The sequence below is a fragment of the Ruditapes philippinarum genome, unplaced genomic scaffold (assembly GCF_026571515.1).
Source record: "Ruditapes philippinarum isolate M1 unplaced genomic scaffold, ASM2657151v2 ctg64_1_1_1_1, whole genome shotgun sequence".
NCBI classification, from domain to species: domain Eukaryota; kingdom Metazoa; phylum Mollusca; class Bivalvia; order Venerida; family Veneridae; genus Ruditapes; species Ruditapes philippinarum.
The window spans coordinates 495,217-512,345 of NW_026859760.1; the positions used below are offsets into that span (position 1 = coordinate 495,217).

Below are 17,129 nucleotides of genomic sequence, written 5' to 3' on the forward strand. Positions count from 1 at the left end.
TTGAGAATGAAATGAAAATCTGTTAACTACCCTAGAACAGAATTAGAAGTGTCATATTGTTGCCGGTTTGTTCATTTCTGCCTTCTAGCAGAGATCAAAAATTCCACTTGTCCGCTCATAATTACTAGTAGAATTTAAAAAAACTCGATGCAGGACATTGATAAATGTTGCCTGCACATTGGATTTAGAAGCTACTCGTCCTGCAGGACGAGTGACTGAAAAAAGAATTTGATGCCTGACTTCCATCACACTGACTGGTATCTTGCCTGATACTGTTTGTCTCATAGAATCTGTACGCAAGCTTGAAATAAGTTTTGTCAAGATGGATAATTAGGTCACTAGGTCAAGTCAACAGAATGATGTTAATGCTCTAGATGTAACAATTTCATAAATATTGTGTAACAATTTTAAAATGACATAAAATGTACAATCATCTTGCTAGTACAAAGCGTAATAGTAAATCTGAAGCTTGACCGAAAAAAAGGAGAAATTTAACTTGATCTTAAACGAAAAATAATAAAGAGTACATTGTACAGTAGAATCTACTTTTTAAAAAATGCCTTGAATAATATTAAACTTTTAATTTCCAGGATAAAGTTTTAATCAACCAATGGAAGGATGAGATTCTAAATGGATTTAAATTGTCGACTCAGATTATGGCAAACATGAACAAAAAAGCTAGCAAAATGTACGGAGCAGAAATTAATAGCAGTTCAAATGCGGACAACTTCAGACCACCATTAGAGCATAGAAATAGTAATGGGAGTTAGGGACAACTGATGGATTTTAGTTTGAGTCTAAAAATAGAAAGTCTAAAAATAGAAGAAATGGTTTTATCAATGTAAAGTAGAATGTGATTGGTTATTTTTCTGTTGCTATGAAAAAAGGGAGGAGCTATCACCATGATGATCATTTTTGATTGGCAGATCAGACTGCTCCTGTTCAACCAGAGGGATAAAATTATTGGAGGAGATTTCTTTTCTTTTCTTAGCAAATTTTTGAATTAACAGATGTCTTTTTTTTGTGTTGTTATGTTAACAGATATTTATAGTATGAATGTGGTATTGGATGAGAAATTTGACAGAGCTTTGTTAGAAAGATCTGTTGAACCTTGTTTTCATATAAATATGGACTCACCTCTCTCATTGATGGGAATAGTCCACTTTCAGTTTCAGGAGGATTAGGGTAAAAATCGTTACTATTTATAGAAATGTAAAATCGTTGCTATTTATAGAAATGTTATGAATAATTCCTGAATTGAAAGGTGAATGAATATTTATCAGTCCCAACTGTGAGAAAACATAAACATACGCATTTTGTTGTATAATTGTTGTTAAGATAAATATAGAACAGTCTTAATATCCCCTTGTGTCCATAATGGAACATTCTTTTCTCTTCTTATGAATCTCTCTTTTTTTTGGATAATGTTGGAAATGAAGCTGACTTAGGGAGATAAATATATTTGCTGTGCACATGTTTTTCTATTTAAAAGTGCATTTTTGGAGCTCACCTGTGCACAAATTCAATCAGAGGTGACTTTTTGTGATGGGCTGTCGCCAATCTTATTTCACAATATCTTGCAGTCCTGTAGATTTTGACGAAACTTCACATAAATCTTGAAGATGTTATTTCAAAGTTATGTTATGGTTCAAGTTGTGGGAGCAATTCTTCAGCATTGTTTTTTGGGCCTATCATAAGTAAAGATTTTGGAAGAAAAAAATGACCCTGTTCTAGGGGTCACTTGGACAGTATAGATAAAAGCTTTTGAGATATTTGCCTGTTAAAAATTGAAAAGTCATTATCTTTGGTATGCAGCTGTGTCCAAACTTCTTTTTGTCAAGAATTCTACAAACATTGTAATATGAATTATGGCCCTTTGGTCAAACATGGTTTCCCACACATCTACTTCTACATTTAGACTAGCGAGTGATCAAGGCCCATTGAGGCAATTGTTACAAAGAAAAGGTGAAAAAAGGAAGAAATTAAAACGATTAAATAGTATTTTGAGACAAATATTTACTACTGAGTCCAGTTTTCATACAGCAATAAAAAAAATTGAAAGATTGGCAAAATTTCCCAGCTGAATATTTTTTCATTTAGTTTTTTTTAAGGGTCAGTTTTTGTCCCTTTACATGTTACACAAATTTGACAGTATGTGTCCATAGCTGAATCTCATTGCTTTAACTATGTTTCTCCTAGTATTTTTGGAGTGCCAATTTTTTTGTCGCCTAGTATTTTTGGAGTAAACAGTAATTAATCAAGCATAATCATTTCTTTGTATTTATCAACATATCATCTTGATATTGATATATGGACACTTTAATGCAGTAACTGTTTAACTCCTATTAGGTTACATGAGGAGTTAAACCGTTACTGCACTAATGTGACGATACATGTATCTGGTTTGGTTTGGAGTTATTAGCTCACTTGAGCACAAAGTGCTGAATGTTGAGTATATTGTGATTGGCTGATGTCCATTGTCTTGCATTGTATTTTATTGTTCTCAATATCTGTAAAGAACAACTCTTCCTGAACAAAGGTCCAGATCATGAACAAAATTCACCAAAGTAATACTTATGTGGTCCGTTACAAAAGTTCTATGATATAGTTTAGATCATGATATCTAAAAATAGATTTGATTATGAGATCTAAAAATAGATTTGATTATGAGATCTAAAAAAAGATTTGATTATGGGATCTAAAAATAGATTTGTTTATGAAATATGAAAATAGACTTGATAAAAGGTTTGATTATGAGATCGGGGAAAAAAAGATGTGATCATGAGATTGAAAAAAAAGATTTGATTATGAGATCTAGAAATAGATTTTAAAATTTAACTTTTGAAATCTTCAAAAAAAACTGAATTGTACCAATAAAAAAAACATGTAAAAAGCTGTGCAGTGGACCTCTACAATAGTTATATGAGTTTTGTCCCTGTGGTCAAAATGTGGCCATATAGTTCACATAGACATATTTATTCAAGTCAATTTTGAATTGTTTTGTCTGAAATTAAATGGCTTAAAACTTAAGGTACTTAGCTTGTTGCATTGTCTACTGTGATCCTGTTGAAAAGATAGATAAATCGTGGCCCTCGGGATAAATAATGGCTTTTTTTCATTAACTTAAATCGGAACACATTTTGGAAAATTTTCTACAAAATTTTTAAATTGTGGATCTCGGGCTTCGGTTTCATGAAATGATCCTGCTCTGCAGAACTTTTTATGTACCTTTCAGTTACTTGAGGTGAGCGATGTAGGCTTACTTGGGCCTCTTGTGTTTTGTTTGTTTGCTTGCCGTAAGATTGTGATCTGTACAATACATAAGCAAAAACAAAATCTAGTCATGCTTTTCAGTGCATGAGAAATGTGTTTACACAAATCTTGTGCCAAGTTTTGTCATTATTATTGATATTGTGTTTTTACTCTGAGAAATAAATCTCATATTTTCTGAAATAATGTAGATACGTCAGAAAAGTCTTAAGTTTATTTGTGTTCAACATGCGCCTCAGTTTGTTTCTTATGAATATTTCAATACCTTAGATTCTTTTATGAAGCGGAATGCACACCCATGTAAAACTACTGATTTAGGGGGAAAGAATTACCAATTTCTTTTAGCTAAGAAATAAACCCAGAAAATAAGTCTAGTAGGAAAAGGGATATAATTATGTTATTTATGTAATTAAGATGATGTCAAAAAGAAAAATACTGAAAGATTTTGTTTTATTTTTTAAGACAGATTCTCATAATTTTTTTCCCGCTAACTCGATGATCACTGTGTTAAGACTTCACTCCAAGCTCCGCCCACCACTCACTTTTCTTGTCCCTTTTTCCGAGTGTTTTTTTGTACAATCTTGCGTAGTGCTATAACTTTTGGTGCTCTTTGGTTATCTCACAATCAGATGCCATTAACTTTTAACTTACCTTTTTTACTAACATTCGTATTTTCATCACCTTCAGTGTGTTATCACTGGTATAAATTTGAATAAAAAATATGTTTTATACAAACTAGAATACAAAATGTAATTTTTCATGACACGATGCTGTCAGTCCATCGGTCCCTAGACATTTAATTTTCGGTTGATTTGTTTTATGTGGTAAAAATGACCAGCTAGTTTGTAAAAAGGTTGGTGGTTCAAACTAGTTCGAAATAATGTAACCCCCCGAGTTGGAATTTCTAGTCCATCTTTTTCCATCTTTTAATACGGACAAAACCATTTATCGTTTTTCAGGGAAAATTCAAAATACATGTGTGTACTAACTGAATAGCAAACAGTGCGGACCACAGGCAGGCTGCATGGATGTGCTGGCTGATCATGGTCTTCACTGGTTGCATGGGTTAGAATCTGCTACCATCAGTAGGTTCTGAGTTCGAGAGAAGGTCTACCTCTGCCAGTAAAAGCTGGAAAGTTGCCAAATGACCATAATAGTTACTTACAAGCCCAACCACAGTTCAAAGTTGTTTTCAGTGGAAAAAAAAAACCCACCCCTTTGTTCACAATATTGACTTACTTGTAAAATAGATATTTTCCATGATCTTTAATTCCATTGTTTTTTAAATTCTGTGGATATATAAAATGTTGGATTGCAATATGTAAATTCCATGGTCTTAAATTCCATGGTTTTTTTAAAACTGTGGATTAAATAAAATGTTGGATTGCAATATATATATTCCATGGTCTTTAATTCCATGGTTCTTGAAACTCTATGGATATATAAAATATTGGATTGCATTGCAAATATATCTGTAATAAATAACCATTGAAAGGTACTATAGTCTTATCTCATTAACTCCTTCTGTCTCCGGACCTTAAGATTTGCCTTTTTAATGAGAATAGGGGTGTCACTGTCAGCAAAAGTGATAACCGTTGAAACGGTTACCTAAAAAACGTTTTAAACGTCTAACCAACCATACCAATAAAATTGTTAGATTTTCAACATTTTTATTAACTTTGTTGTTTTTTATGACAAGATATGACATTTTGCTTGTATTTTATAGAACTTCACCTTTTTTCGGTTGAGCCGTACCATTCGCGATCAGATAGCAGGGGATCGGAAAAAATACATTGTTAAGTACAATCGAAATACAAGCAAAATGTCATATCTTGTTATAAAAATTATGTTAAGGTTTACAATCAATTAAAAAATTTCTTGGCTCTTTGTCTAATACTAACACCTTGTTTACTGGTTATTAAATTTTCTAAATGGGTTTTAGTTAAAAACCGACTGTACGTGTTTAAACGTGACACACTTTAATGAGACCGACAAGGAATATAGCACAGTCAGTTACTTAGATCTGATTTATAATTTTTATGAAACACAATACTTTTACAAGTAACTTGCAACTTGTTTCACCACATTTTTTTTTTTTTTTTGAAATGTAGAAAACAAAATTCTCCCACACTACTTACTAACTTAGGAAGAAAAGTTCATTGAAAAAACCAAGAATTAGGCTTTTTGCTTTAAGGTGATATTAGGTTTCTTTTTATGGCCTGAACAATTGCCAAATCATGGCCATGTTAATGTTGGTAAGATTTTTGAAACCTGTCAGAAATTACAAGGAAAATAACATAATTACTGTTTTTGATGTGCTTTTTTATCGTATTTTCTGACGGGTGTTTGCATTTGACTATCTTTTGCATTGAGTAAATGAATATTGTATTTGACATTTCATTGATCATAATTTCTTTGTTCATGTATATAAATAGACTGTTTGTTGTTTTAACGATGTTTATTATGAATTTATAGCATTTTGTAAAATAATCTTAGTAATTTAAATTTTATAATTGGGTGTAAATAATACTGTTCCTTCGTATTTTGTATGTATAATTGTTATTTATGAATTAATTTTTAATGTGTTCCTTGTTTTTTATTTGGTTACTTTTTCTTTCTTTTTTTTATATAATATATATATATTTTTTCATTGACAGATGATGTAAGCCATTTTGAATGTTGCACGATGGGATATTTTTTTTTTGAAAATGTGTTACTAAAAATAATATTTATTGCTAAAAATAGAAAGATTGACATGTGTTCCAAGAAACATGATGATGGTGATAGTATAAATTTCCATTAATACAGGGATATTTCATAAAGTGTAGCCCTCAATCTGTTATTAATAGGCGGCCATTTTTTTGCTTTTGGTAAATTGTCGTCTGCAAATTGTAACATTTATGGTATGGTCTCATAACCCTTCACCCCTGAATTCATGTAATGGATTGGCTTTGCTTTGAATTCAGAACTGTCCATTCCAAGTTTTAGGGATTTTAATAAACTGGAGCTACCAACAGTATAGAGCCTGGTCAGACTGTGCATAGGGTTGTGGTCTGGCTGGCCCGACTCTATACTGGTGACTAAGGTAAAAATTTTTTGATACACGCAGGGTAAGAGTTTGAACAGTATGATTGCAATGGATATGGAAATCTGAAAATAAAATTTGCAAGGTATTTATCATTAATCATCAAGGAAACGAAAGGTGTTAGTTTTACTGTGTTTGTTAAGAGGAACATTTAAAAGGCCGGTCAAATTATTGAAATATTTGTTCATCTTAAATCAAATTATGTTATTAAAGAAGCATGCCTCCAGATTCCCGCTACTTTTTTGTGTGAATTTAGAGTGTTTAAAATAGTAAAATATTGTTGTAACGAAACAAAACAAATTCAAATAAGTAAAAGTAGCGAACTATCCTTATAAAATTACTGTACACATAATGTGTCGGAAAACACACAAGAAATAGCCATTACTTTGTTTTTAACTGGTCAGAGATATAGTGAATGAAAAATAGTAAACATCAGTCAAATTTTGCATATACATGTATATAACATATGAAGTTTTTTAAGCCTTACGAATAGATTAACATTTCATTTTTCAACCTCTGTATGTAAATTTTAAAGTTTGAATCCATTAATCAGAAGGCATGCAGCTGTTTAAAAAATACATGAAAACTTGTTGCAGGCGCTGTGTGTTGACATTTTATGTATCTTTTCCAGTTCATATAGATTTTCAGACTGTGTAGTATTTGTCATGTATTATTCGTGGGGTTATTAACTAAGCAAATATTCAATTACACACTGCTAAGTTGTCACTATTTGTTTAATAATTCTTTTCATGAAAATTTTGATCACAACTTGAACTATCCTAATGTTTAAATCTTGTTGTGTATAACTTATTTATAGAGAATGTAAATTTATACTCTGGTGTGCAGTAAAAAATCATTACTTTTAAATAATGTTTTAATGGGGAAATAATTATAATTCTAACATTGAAGGTTAAAATTTTATATAATAATGGACAAATCAGTAAATGCCAGTGTAAATGGTCAAGTAAAGTACTTTTGATTTTTGTAACAATTAATTTTGTATTACATGCTTTTTTCTTGTGTTTACACTGTACACAAACTGGCCGTGAAAACATTGTAGTAATTCATATTTCGGCCGTTGACACATTCGTTTACTGTGTCAAGGTGGCGTAAGTTTTCATTCACATCTGTTTATTGAACATTACATGAAATTGAACACAAAAGTCATTATAGTTTATCTTTGCAAAGACCATATACATATATTTATTTTCTGCCTGCACCATTTGTTAAGACAAATTTAAGTTGTTTTTTTTTTCTTTTTTTAGGAATTATGACATGGTGAACAAACTTTCAGAAAAATTCCCCTCATGACCTTTGATTTATTTGACAAAATCAATTAGGGCTCATTATAAAATTTTTGAAATCTACTGTTTGATTATCATCATTGATTTGGAGTATTAGTGAAATCAATTTTTCTCACGTTTTTTTTTTTTTTTTGTATAATCTTTTTGAAAAAAAAGGATCTGGAGATATGCACTTTTAAGCCTTGAAATAAAAAGAAAATATATGAATTTCAGAAATATGGCCAGTGTTTAATTTTGTGAGCCCATACCCTGTTGTAATGCCAAGTTTCATCTTGATATCCCCAAAAATTGAGAATGGACAGTTCCGCAAATGGAAGCTGGACAAGTTCATTTAAGAAATTCAGCAGGTTAAGGGTGAAAAAAAATGAATTGGATCTTGGTTGTTGTTTTTTTTTTCTGACTGGCATTTAGTATATATACTTAGATGTGCACTTTTTTGAGACAAGGGAGGTAAGCTGGAGATAGTTGTGTTTTTATTGTATGAAAGAATTTGGACAGTTTTAAAAGTTTATTGTTATGAATTTTGTTTGGATATGTTTATCAGTCGTCACCTTAGCGCAGTAACGAGTTATGTCTTTTCTAAATTTAGTAGGAGTTAATCAGTTATTGCACTAAGGTGATGATTATTCAGTGTAAAACATGCATTTCAGAAGAATTTAAGAGTACTCATAGGGTCTTGTGAAAGACCCTGGTACACAATATACATGTAGTTGGTTTACCAGCAGAGAATTAATGTCAGAAGTATTTTACACATATGCCAATTTTGACATGACATAAATCGGTTTATGACTACACAGCTACTTTTAAATATCTGTGTGTTAATGAGGATATGACATATATCAATATAACACAAGAATGAGTAGTGATTTATGTTGATAGCGTTTTGTGTGTATACATTTATTATTAAAAAACAACCAAAATGTTTACGAATTTTACCCATATGACAAAATTTTTATATGTCGACTTTGCATCTTGCAGTTATACTATTTATTGTGAAAATAACTTGTGTTTAAATTATGTGTTACATTAAATTTTGATTTTAGTAAAATTGGAGTAACATATATTTTTTGAAACGTGTGGAATCACATAGAGTAACTTACACAGCTATAAATAACTTAGTCCCACACAATTCTGAACAAAGAATATGTCATAATTTTCACCCAATTTGTAAAATATTTAATCTAGATACTGAAATTTGGAAAAAATTTATACACTTTGCATGGGTAGCAGTATGTATGTAGGAATAATATGTCTGTGAACAAAATTTAAAGTTTAAGCTTCGGGTAGCCGAGCTTGAAAAATTCCTACAGAACTTTCCTAATGGACTAGTCCATCATCCATTTTTGCAGCCATTTATTTTGACTTTTTGTTTGCGATATCATGATAAGAAAATTTTTAATGTGGGTCACACTCAGAGTAAAGAGCCTTGTCAAAGGTACCAGATGTGCTGACTGACTGGCCTTGTTTTATGCTGGCGGCAAATAAAAGCAATGCAATATTGACTTCAGTAAATAAAGGTGATTCATTTTGAAAAAACAAATTATTTAGAGGGAATAAAATTCTAGATTTTTTTTATTACTTAAGACTAGAATCAAAAATATGATCAGGGAAATAAAATTTAAATGCCATGTGTTCTTAATATTTCAAAATTAGATTACAGGGAGCATAAAGTTATTTTATCGCAAAAGTAAATAATTGTCATTAAGTTTTAATTTATTGTTTATCATTATTCATTTCAAAGTTAAAAGTTGTCAGTTTATCATTACAGAAGAAAAACAGTTATTCAGTTTCATTTACATACATTTTATAACTCGTGTGCAATGCAAATTGGTTTATCATTTTAAGAAATGTTAATCATTTGAAAACTGTTTAAATCTTTGAATAAAGATGTTTCATTGAAGACATGGTTTATATCATTTGAAAAATGATCTTTCCCCATCATTTATAAAATAGTTTATCATTCAAAAAATGGTTTATCATTTGAAAAATAGTTGATAATTTGAAAAATATTGTCTATCCTAAAAACAAAACATTCGTCATTTTAAATATGATTTATCGCATGAAAAATAGTTTTATCATTTGAAAAATGGTTTTATCACTTTAAAAACAAATTATAGTTTTTCATTTCAAATTGAAAAATGGTTTATCAGTTGAAAGATTGTTTATAACTTTAAATATTATCACTTGAAATATCATTCATGATCAAAGTAAGATGTTCACTGGGAACTGTTAAAATATGGTTGCAAGAAAAAAAGAGAACATTTATTACTTTTAGTCTTAAAAGGAGATCGTTTCATTAAATAATCATTATTATTGAACAATTTTGTTAATCAATACATTGACATGTTATTACTGTAAAGAAATGTTTTTATAATGTAAGCTCACCAAAGTTTATAGTTCTCATTTGAGTTTTATTGGATGGGTGGGTTGATTGGTGAATAACTGTCTTGATGTTATCCATGTGTTATCCACTATTGTTATAAAATGACATCTCTGAAATCAGTTTGTTAGTTTGGATGAAAGTTGCTGGAAATGTTCCTTGCATGTAACTGTCTCAAAGTAGATTGAATGAATGGTCTGTTGTGCAGTAGGTGTACAGGGGATACAATATGTTTTTAATAGTGAAATCTTTCCAAAATAACTTTGGCACTAAGGTTTGTCTACTTTGTTATAGCATCAAACATATTTAATTTTGATTAATTTACATTCACTTACACAGGTTTATGTATCATATCAATGATATGCTTCGTCCAGAAGCACCCGCCTCTTTGAAAACACGGTCACGCCCACTGTGTACAAGGTCACGCCTTTTTGTGAAGGAAATCACACATCGGAAAGAAAAGCAGGGGGGATTTATACATATTTCAGATACTTTTTAAGATTGTTTGTTTGTGAGCTTAGAATAAATCTTCTGGTTTTACATAGCCATCAATAATAGTCTGTACATTTGTCCATTTAATATCCAGAAAGACTTACGAAAAATAGGTCAAAACCATTAGGATATTGAACGAAATTAAGAAGAAATGAAAATATTTTGAAATTCATTACTTTTGAAATTTAAATATTGCGATAGAATACCGGATAACAATGATTTTTCCCCAAATATTTGTTTTGTATGAATTGAACAAACTCTTTGACAAACATTGATTTTGAACTTACGTAGGACCGTTTTATTTTTTCTAATAGTTAACAGTTACGTATACATTGTATAGTGGTGTTGAAAGTTTAATCAATAAACACCTTTCAGAAACAAGTTTAAAAACTAGGTCGTTGGAAATGAAAATCCAGAAAACGATGAAAAAAGAAAGAAGAAAATTAAATGACAAATAACCAACTCGCGTACTTAGGACATTGTAAACATTGCATTGTGACACACAGCTATAATAAAAGTGAGATAAGTCTCTGATTGTATACATAAACAATACAAATTATGATGGAAACAACACAATTTTGCTAAGCTTTACTTCTGAAAATATTTGTTTCAACAGTGCGTGCGTGCGTTCCTGTGTGCGTGTATTTTTGTAGAGAATGCCTGTTTTTTGTGAGGATCAGAAGTATTTCATCACATCTCCCCAATCCCCTCTCCCCCCTTCCCCCCCCCCACAAAACCCCAATTCAATGAAAGATAACCTATACTTGCATAGTGACAATTAATATATGAAAAGATGGACTTGATGGTACATTTATGTTACTATATTTAGATATTTGATTATGACTTTTTTCATGTCAGTATTTGTTGTTTATATTGTGTATTTGTTGGTCCCCCCTTCTCTCTAGGTCGTGTGACTGTTTCTTACGCTTCATCATTGATGTACATGTATAGATAAGCTTTTTATCATTTCAGAATCTCTAGAATTTCACATTATTTTAACCAGTGTCAGTCATTTTGAAGTCATGTGACCATATCTAGACCCCCGTGACATAGAATCTGACAGACACGTGACCATTTTCTCTGCTGGTATAACAGATCATGAAAACAAGAAATAAAATTGTTTTATAAAATGTGAAATGAGTTTACTTGTTTTTATCCTTTTCATTTACGAATCTTTTTTTATCTGCTTTAATTTGGAGATCCATTTGGAGCATACAAGGCGTTCCTCCATATAGTTTAGAAAAGGTAAAAATCTGTCGCTCCGTTGATAAGTCGGAATGGCGTCACACGGAGATCTCATTTCGACCATTGTTGTGCGACTTAAAGCCGAAAAGTAAAATCATAGCAAAAATATATTTATTTTCTGTAGCCTTGGAAACATTAAGCATGATGAGCCAGATTACTCGGTCTGCGCTACGTGCATGTATGTTAAATATCTTGAATAAAGTGATCCCTCGGAAGCATTAAACACAGCAAAATTAAATGAAAATTGCAGACTCGGTTTGATTGAGTCTTTACATAAGGGATATTGAAAAAGAACAACATCCCTCACGAACCCTAGCACCGGCTTGAGCGGTACTTAGTTCTCAAAACTTAAAAGTGCTGGACTCCCGAAGGACCGACTACATTAGATATAACTATTAGAAATTATATCACGTAAACTTCAAAAATGAAGTCGGGAAAACCGTTGTTGTTTTGGGACTTCAGAATAAGAACACAAGTTCATTGATGTGAACTAACTAACTGTGAAATAATTAATACAGATATTGGTGGACGTTTCAAATAAAACTGGAGCATACAACTCGGAAAATAGATGTTCCATACGTTTTACATCTAAAATAGCAAGTATTTTTTGTTCAAGTAAAAACTGAAGGACAACAATGGCTCATTATGCTTCACACTTCTGCCAACTGACTTCAAAATCCCTTGATGTAGTGCGGACAAGATTTTCTAACTGCTGACCTTTGACCTCGAAGTGTGACCTTTACCTTACAGCTTGCAGTCTGACACGCCGTCTCATCATGCTTAACATTTATTTTTGTAGGAAAATGTTTCAAAATTGCCTGATGCAAGGCAGAGTAATGGACCCGACACTATTTTCCAACTGCTGACCTTTGACCTCTTAGAGCGACCTGGACTTTTGGGTCATGCTCAAGCATAATACACCATCTCGTGATGCTTAACATTTGTGCCAAAATTAAATTTCGTATTCGTATTATTACGTGCAGAATTGGTTTCAAATAGTTTTTTTCATACAAACTGATTGATTGATTGATGGGGTTTTACATCACACGACACAGTACATGTCATATGGCGACGTAAAAACCCTTCCGTGCATTATTTCAGGACCGAACGGGCACCTGAGTAGAACCACCGATGTTCCGTAAGCTAGCTGGATAACCCTCTCAATGAAAGTATCTTAAGTCGCTGTCGGGATTCGAACCCACAGCGATGAATACGTTGTAATGTCGCATTAGCTTCACATATCAACCCTTATATACATGTATTAACATGTTAAATATCGAAAAAAATTAAAGCTCACACAAAGCAAATGTTATTCTGTATGTGCAAATTTTATATTTTACACACATTCAAATAACGCTGAAATTCAGTCTCATATAAAAACAAATGATTAGCTCAATGTCACGCAAGCTTCAAATTCCATAAAATACAACAAAAGTGATCTAAATGTCGAGCCAGCTTCAAACCTCACATAAAACAAATGATAAGCTGAATGTAGTGCCAGCTTCAAATTCCATAGACAACACAAGTTGAGCTAAATGTCGAGCCAGCTTCATATCGCATATAAAACAAAAATTGAACTTCATTTCGTGCGAGCGTCAAGTCTCATATAAAACAAACGTTGAACTGAAAGTCTTGCCTGTTTTAAATTTCAGCTTTAATTTGATATAGATGGGAATATTCATTAGAATATTCCGCAATTTTCACACTGCAACTCAAACTTAAATGAGGAACAAACATTTAGCCGAATGTTACGAAAGACAGGTGGGGACATTTCAACTTCATGAATTCAAGATTGTAACTTTAGTTGGAATCTTAAATTCATAAGGTTGAAATAGCGAATTCGTGAAATTGAAATCAAGAATCACAAAGTTCAATTCGTGAAGTTGAAAACATGAATTCATGAAGTTAAAATCATGAATTCAAGAAGATTAAATTAGAAATTCATGAAGTTGATATATCCCCACCGGTCTTTCGTAGAATTTCGTGCCAGCTTCACGTTTCATTTGGGTAAAATTTCGAAAGAGATGTGGACTGTTGGTTTGAACGTCGTGCCCCTGTAGTATGTATTAAGTGATTGTGAACATACATACCAAAACACAACCTTTGGTGCATATTTGATCTGGCTCTTTTCTTTCATTTCTTTATCTGCCTTTTTATGACCTGAAATGTTATTCAGATAGTCAATTTAAGTTATATAGAGGTTATTTATTAATTATTACAGTGAACTTTATATAAAAGTGACCAAATCTCCTGCGTGTAAACCACATGAAATCAACCTTTGCTATCCAATCACTTGCGTACGAACTAATCGAAATTAGCATTTTCCACCAATATAGAGTCGACCAGGCTCTATACCGTTGTCAGCTTTGTTGTTGTTGTTGTTTTTATTATTGTTGTTTTGAATTCCCTTAAACTTAAAGTGGACAGTTGGGCTAATTTTTCCGGTTAAAGGTTTGAGTTGCAGGAGTAAAGTATCTGTTAAATTACAACAAATTGTGAAAAAATGATATTCTTTAAGTGATAAGTGAACATGAAAACGCCGAAGGACGGACACATTACTGTTTGACGGACTACTTTTTATTTAAATAAATACGTAATGGCATTCATGATAACATTCACATAACAAGCGACGTCACCTGATATAGTACATTACATGTACATATAATTACATTTTTGGAAATTGATTTTCGTGCGAAATCGTAATATTAAGCGTGCGTAAATTTTGCTGAATGTTAAATTCGATCGTTATATTACTTTGTTGGCCAATTTGCTTTGGGGCCTATATGATAAATATCAAAGATAAAAAAATGAATGTACACAAACTTATAAACATAATAAACTTTTTTTAAGTATTTTTTCGCGCATGCGCATTTTGCGTAGGTCAAAAAGAGGATCGCCCCACATAGAAATGTTATAGAAGTTCATTTAAGGTAAGGTAAAACGTATAAAAAATTTAACAAAAGACAAAATAAACAGGAGATATGTTCTGAGAAATATCCGGAAAATATCTTGATATTTTATCATCTCTATTGACCTTGACCTTGCAAATATTAAGCTACACTTGTAGTCATGATACTTATCATTTGTGTTACAATCCATCAATAAATGATGAATTAATGGTCCCGTGCACAAACTTTGACCAATCTATGTAAAGTAGACAAGCATTTTGCAATGACCTTAAGTGTGAGATTAACCTTTAACCAAAAGACCTGGTTCATGCACTTTACACTGCTTCACATACTAGTAGTTGTTAACATTTCTATGAAGTTTCATTAGAATCCCACTATGCATTGGGGTGTTAAGCTCTGGACAAAATTTCTTAATTTTATCATCTTTAGTGCCTTTAACCTTGCATTTATTAACCTAAATTACATGTGTCACACCAGAAGTCATGCACAATGGCCATTTGTGTTTCAATCCCTCAACAAATGACTTAATGGTCCGAATACACATTTTCATGTCTTTATCTCAATTTTGACCCCTATGTGTGACCTTTAACCTGGCCACAGGAACCTTAATTTTGCACGCGACACTCTGTCTTACAATGGCAAGTTATATTGTAATCCCTCTATGCATGTAGAAGTTTAGCTCCAGACAATTGTGTTCCAATGACCTCTAAGTGTTACCTTGACCATTGACCTAGATATTTGGTTCATAGGTGCGACATAGCTTCTCATAGTTGTAAACATTTCTATGAAGTTTCATTAAAATGTCTCTATGCGTGTAGAAGATATGCCCCGGACAAAAATTGGACGCCGTTTTTGTATTATATTATATCTGTTATGAATCTCATTCAAATTTTAATACTAACCGCCCATTTTTATAAGGCCCATTATATGCCTTAGAAATGTTTTTAATTTTATTCCTACAAACATTTAAATTCTAGTGTACTTTGGTTTACTTTAACTTGTAAATGCTTCAGTATTTAAATGTCTCATGTACACCGGTCGAAAATTATTGAATAATTATAGTTATACATATAAGATTACCAGGACCATGCGCCTTGTTATGATTTCGTCCAATCAGGTGTCAGCCCTGCAGTTATCAAATTTACATAGGGATTGGAGGAAAAGCTTATTCTTTGTCCAAGATAATATTTTAAAAGTTGATGTGTTTATCTATCCTCCATTTTGTATCATATAGTTTGGAGACCTTTCTGTTGAAAATGTGTCAGGGTTAAATCGTATACATATACATGCACAGTGCGTTAACTGGAGTGCGGGTATTAGTTACCCGCACTCCTGAGCATGCCTATTGATTGGCTCATTTTTGCTGGGGTTTACATATTGTGACGGCAGAGACAGGGAAAGCGACAGAAATGTCATATTAAGATGTTCGTTCATTGGTTCATTTTTGCCGGGGTTTCATATTGTAACAACAAGAAACGTGCTGATAAGAACACCAAAACACTCGGCAATCTGATTAATACTCGGGGGCTACGCCCCCTCGAACAAATCAGATAGCCTCGTGTTTCGGTGCTCTTTCTATTACATGTAAAACCCCACGCGGGTACGTAGACATTTGTGTTTGTGTGTCTTTGTCTGTGTGACTGTGCCTGCGGGACAGTGCTTGTACATGTTAATGTATGATTGTCATGTTTTTGATAAAAATAGTCATAGGGCCATCCATTAGCTTGAATATTTGTACAGGTAATGTAACGTGAGGAATAATTTGTTCGCAATATTGTACCTCATGTAATAACCTCCCTTTATAAAGATCATCATTCCGATAAAAAAAACACGAAAAAAACAAGAGCTATCAGAGAAGAAGGCGCGCTCGATTCCTGTCCAGCTAACTTTCCCCCCTTCTTTAGGAGCATGTTACTTGACAAAAATAGCTGGTAATGTAAAATAATTTGTCATTAATGAAGTAAAGTATTATTGACGTCCATTTAACTGCAAGAATACAAAAGAAGCAAAAATGGTTCAGATAAATTACTATTAATATAATTTACTTTTTGGAAGCTTTACCAGAACACAAAACCATGCCTTAGAAACAAGCAAATTGCCCTTCCCACCCAACCCAAAACACACACACACACAGCTGGACCCAGTACAGGGTCTTAACGGTTGAAAGAAAGCGAGTGCAGGGTTAAACTTACAATAACACACTGTTCAAATCATTTGTTTTTACTTTGGCATCGATGAAACGTGTTTATTTGGTGTTTAAAACAATATAATTTTATATACAAATGTCCGGAGGTTATCACGTGACTGTAAAGTAATACAAACAAGTAATAGCGACTTCGGAGCCTCGGTAAGGTCATTATTTTTATAAATTTAGGTGAAAAACGTTTCCAAACTAAACTTCTCCTATCATATGCAGGGCAATTTTCTTTAAATATAAATACCAA

General features: G+C 32.2%; 1 protein-coding gene across 3 annotated transcripts in view; it reads left to right on the forward strand.

Moving 5' to 3' along the window:
- Positions 1 to 11,668, forward strand: part of LOC132757839 (beta-adrenergic receptor kinase 2-like) — a 103,253-nt gene extending 91,585 nt beyond the window's left edge. For all 3 annotated transcript variants that reach the window (XM_060749284.1, XM_060749283.1, XM_060749282.1), the window contains exon 19: positions 591 to 11,668. In XM_060749284.1, the coding sequence (XP_060605267.1) occupies positions 591 to 770 (180 nt within the window). In that variant the 3' untranslated portion in view covers positions 771 to 11,668. The remainder of the gene's footprint in view (positions 1 to 590) is intronic.
- The last annotated feature ends 5,461 nt before the right edge of the window (positions 11,669 to 17,129 follow it).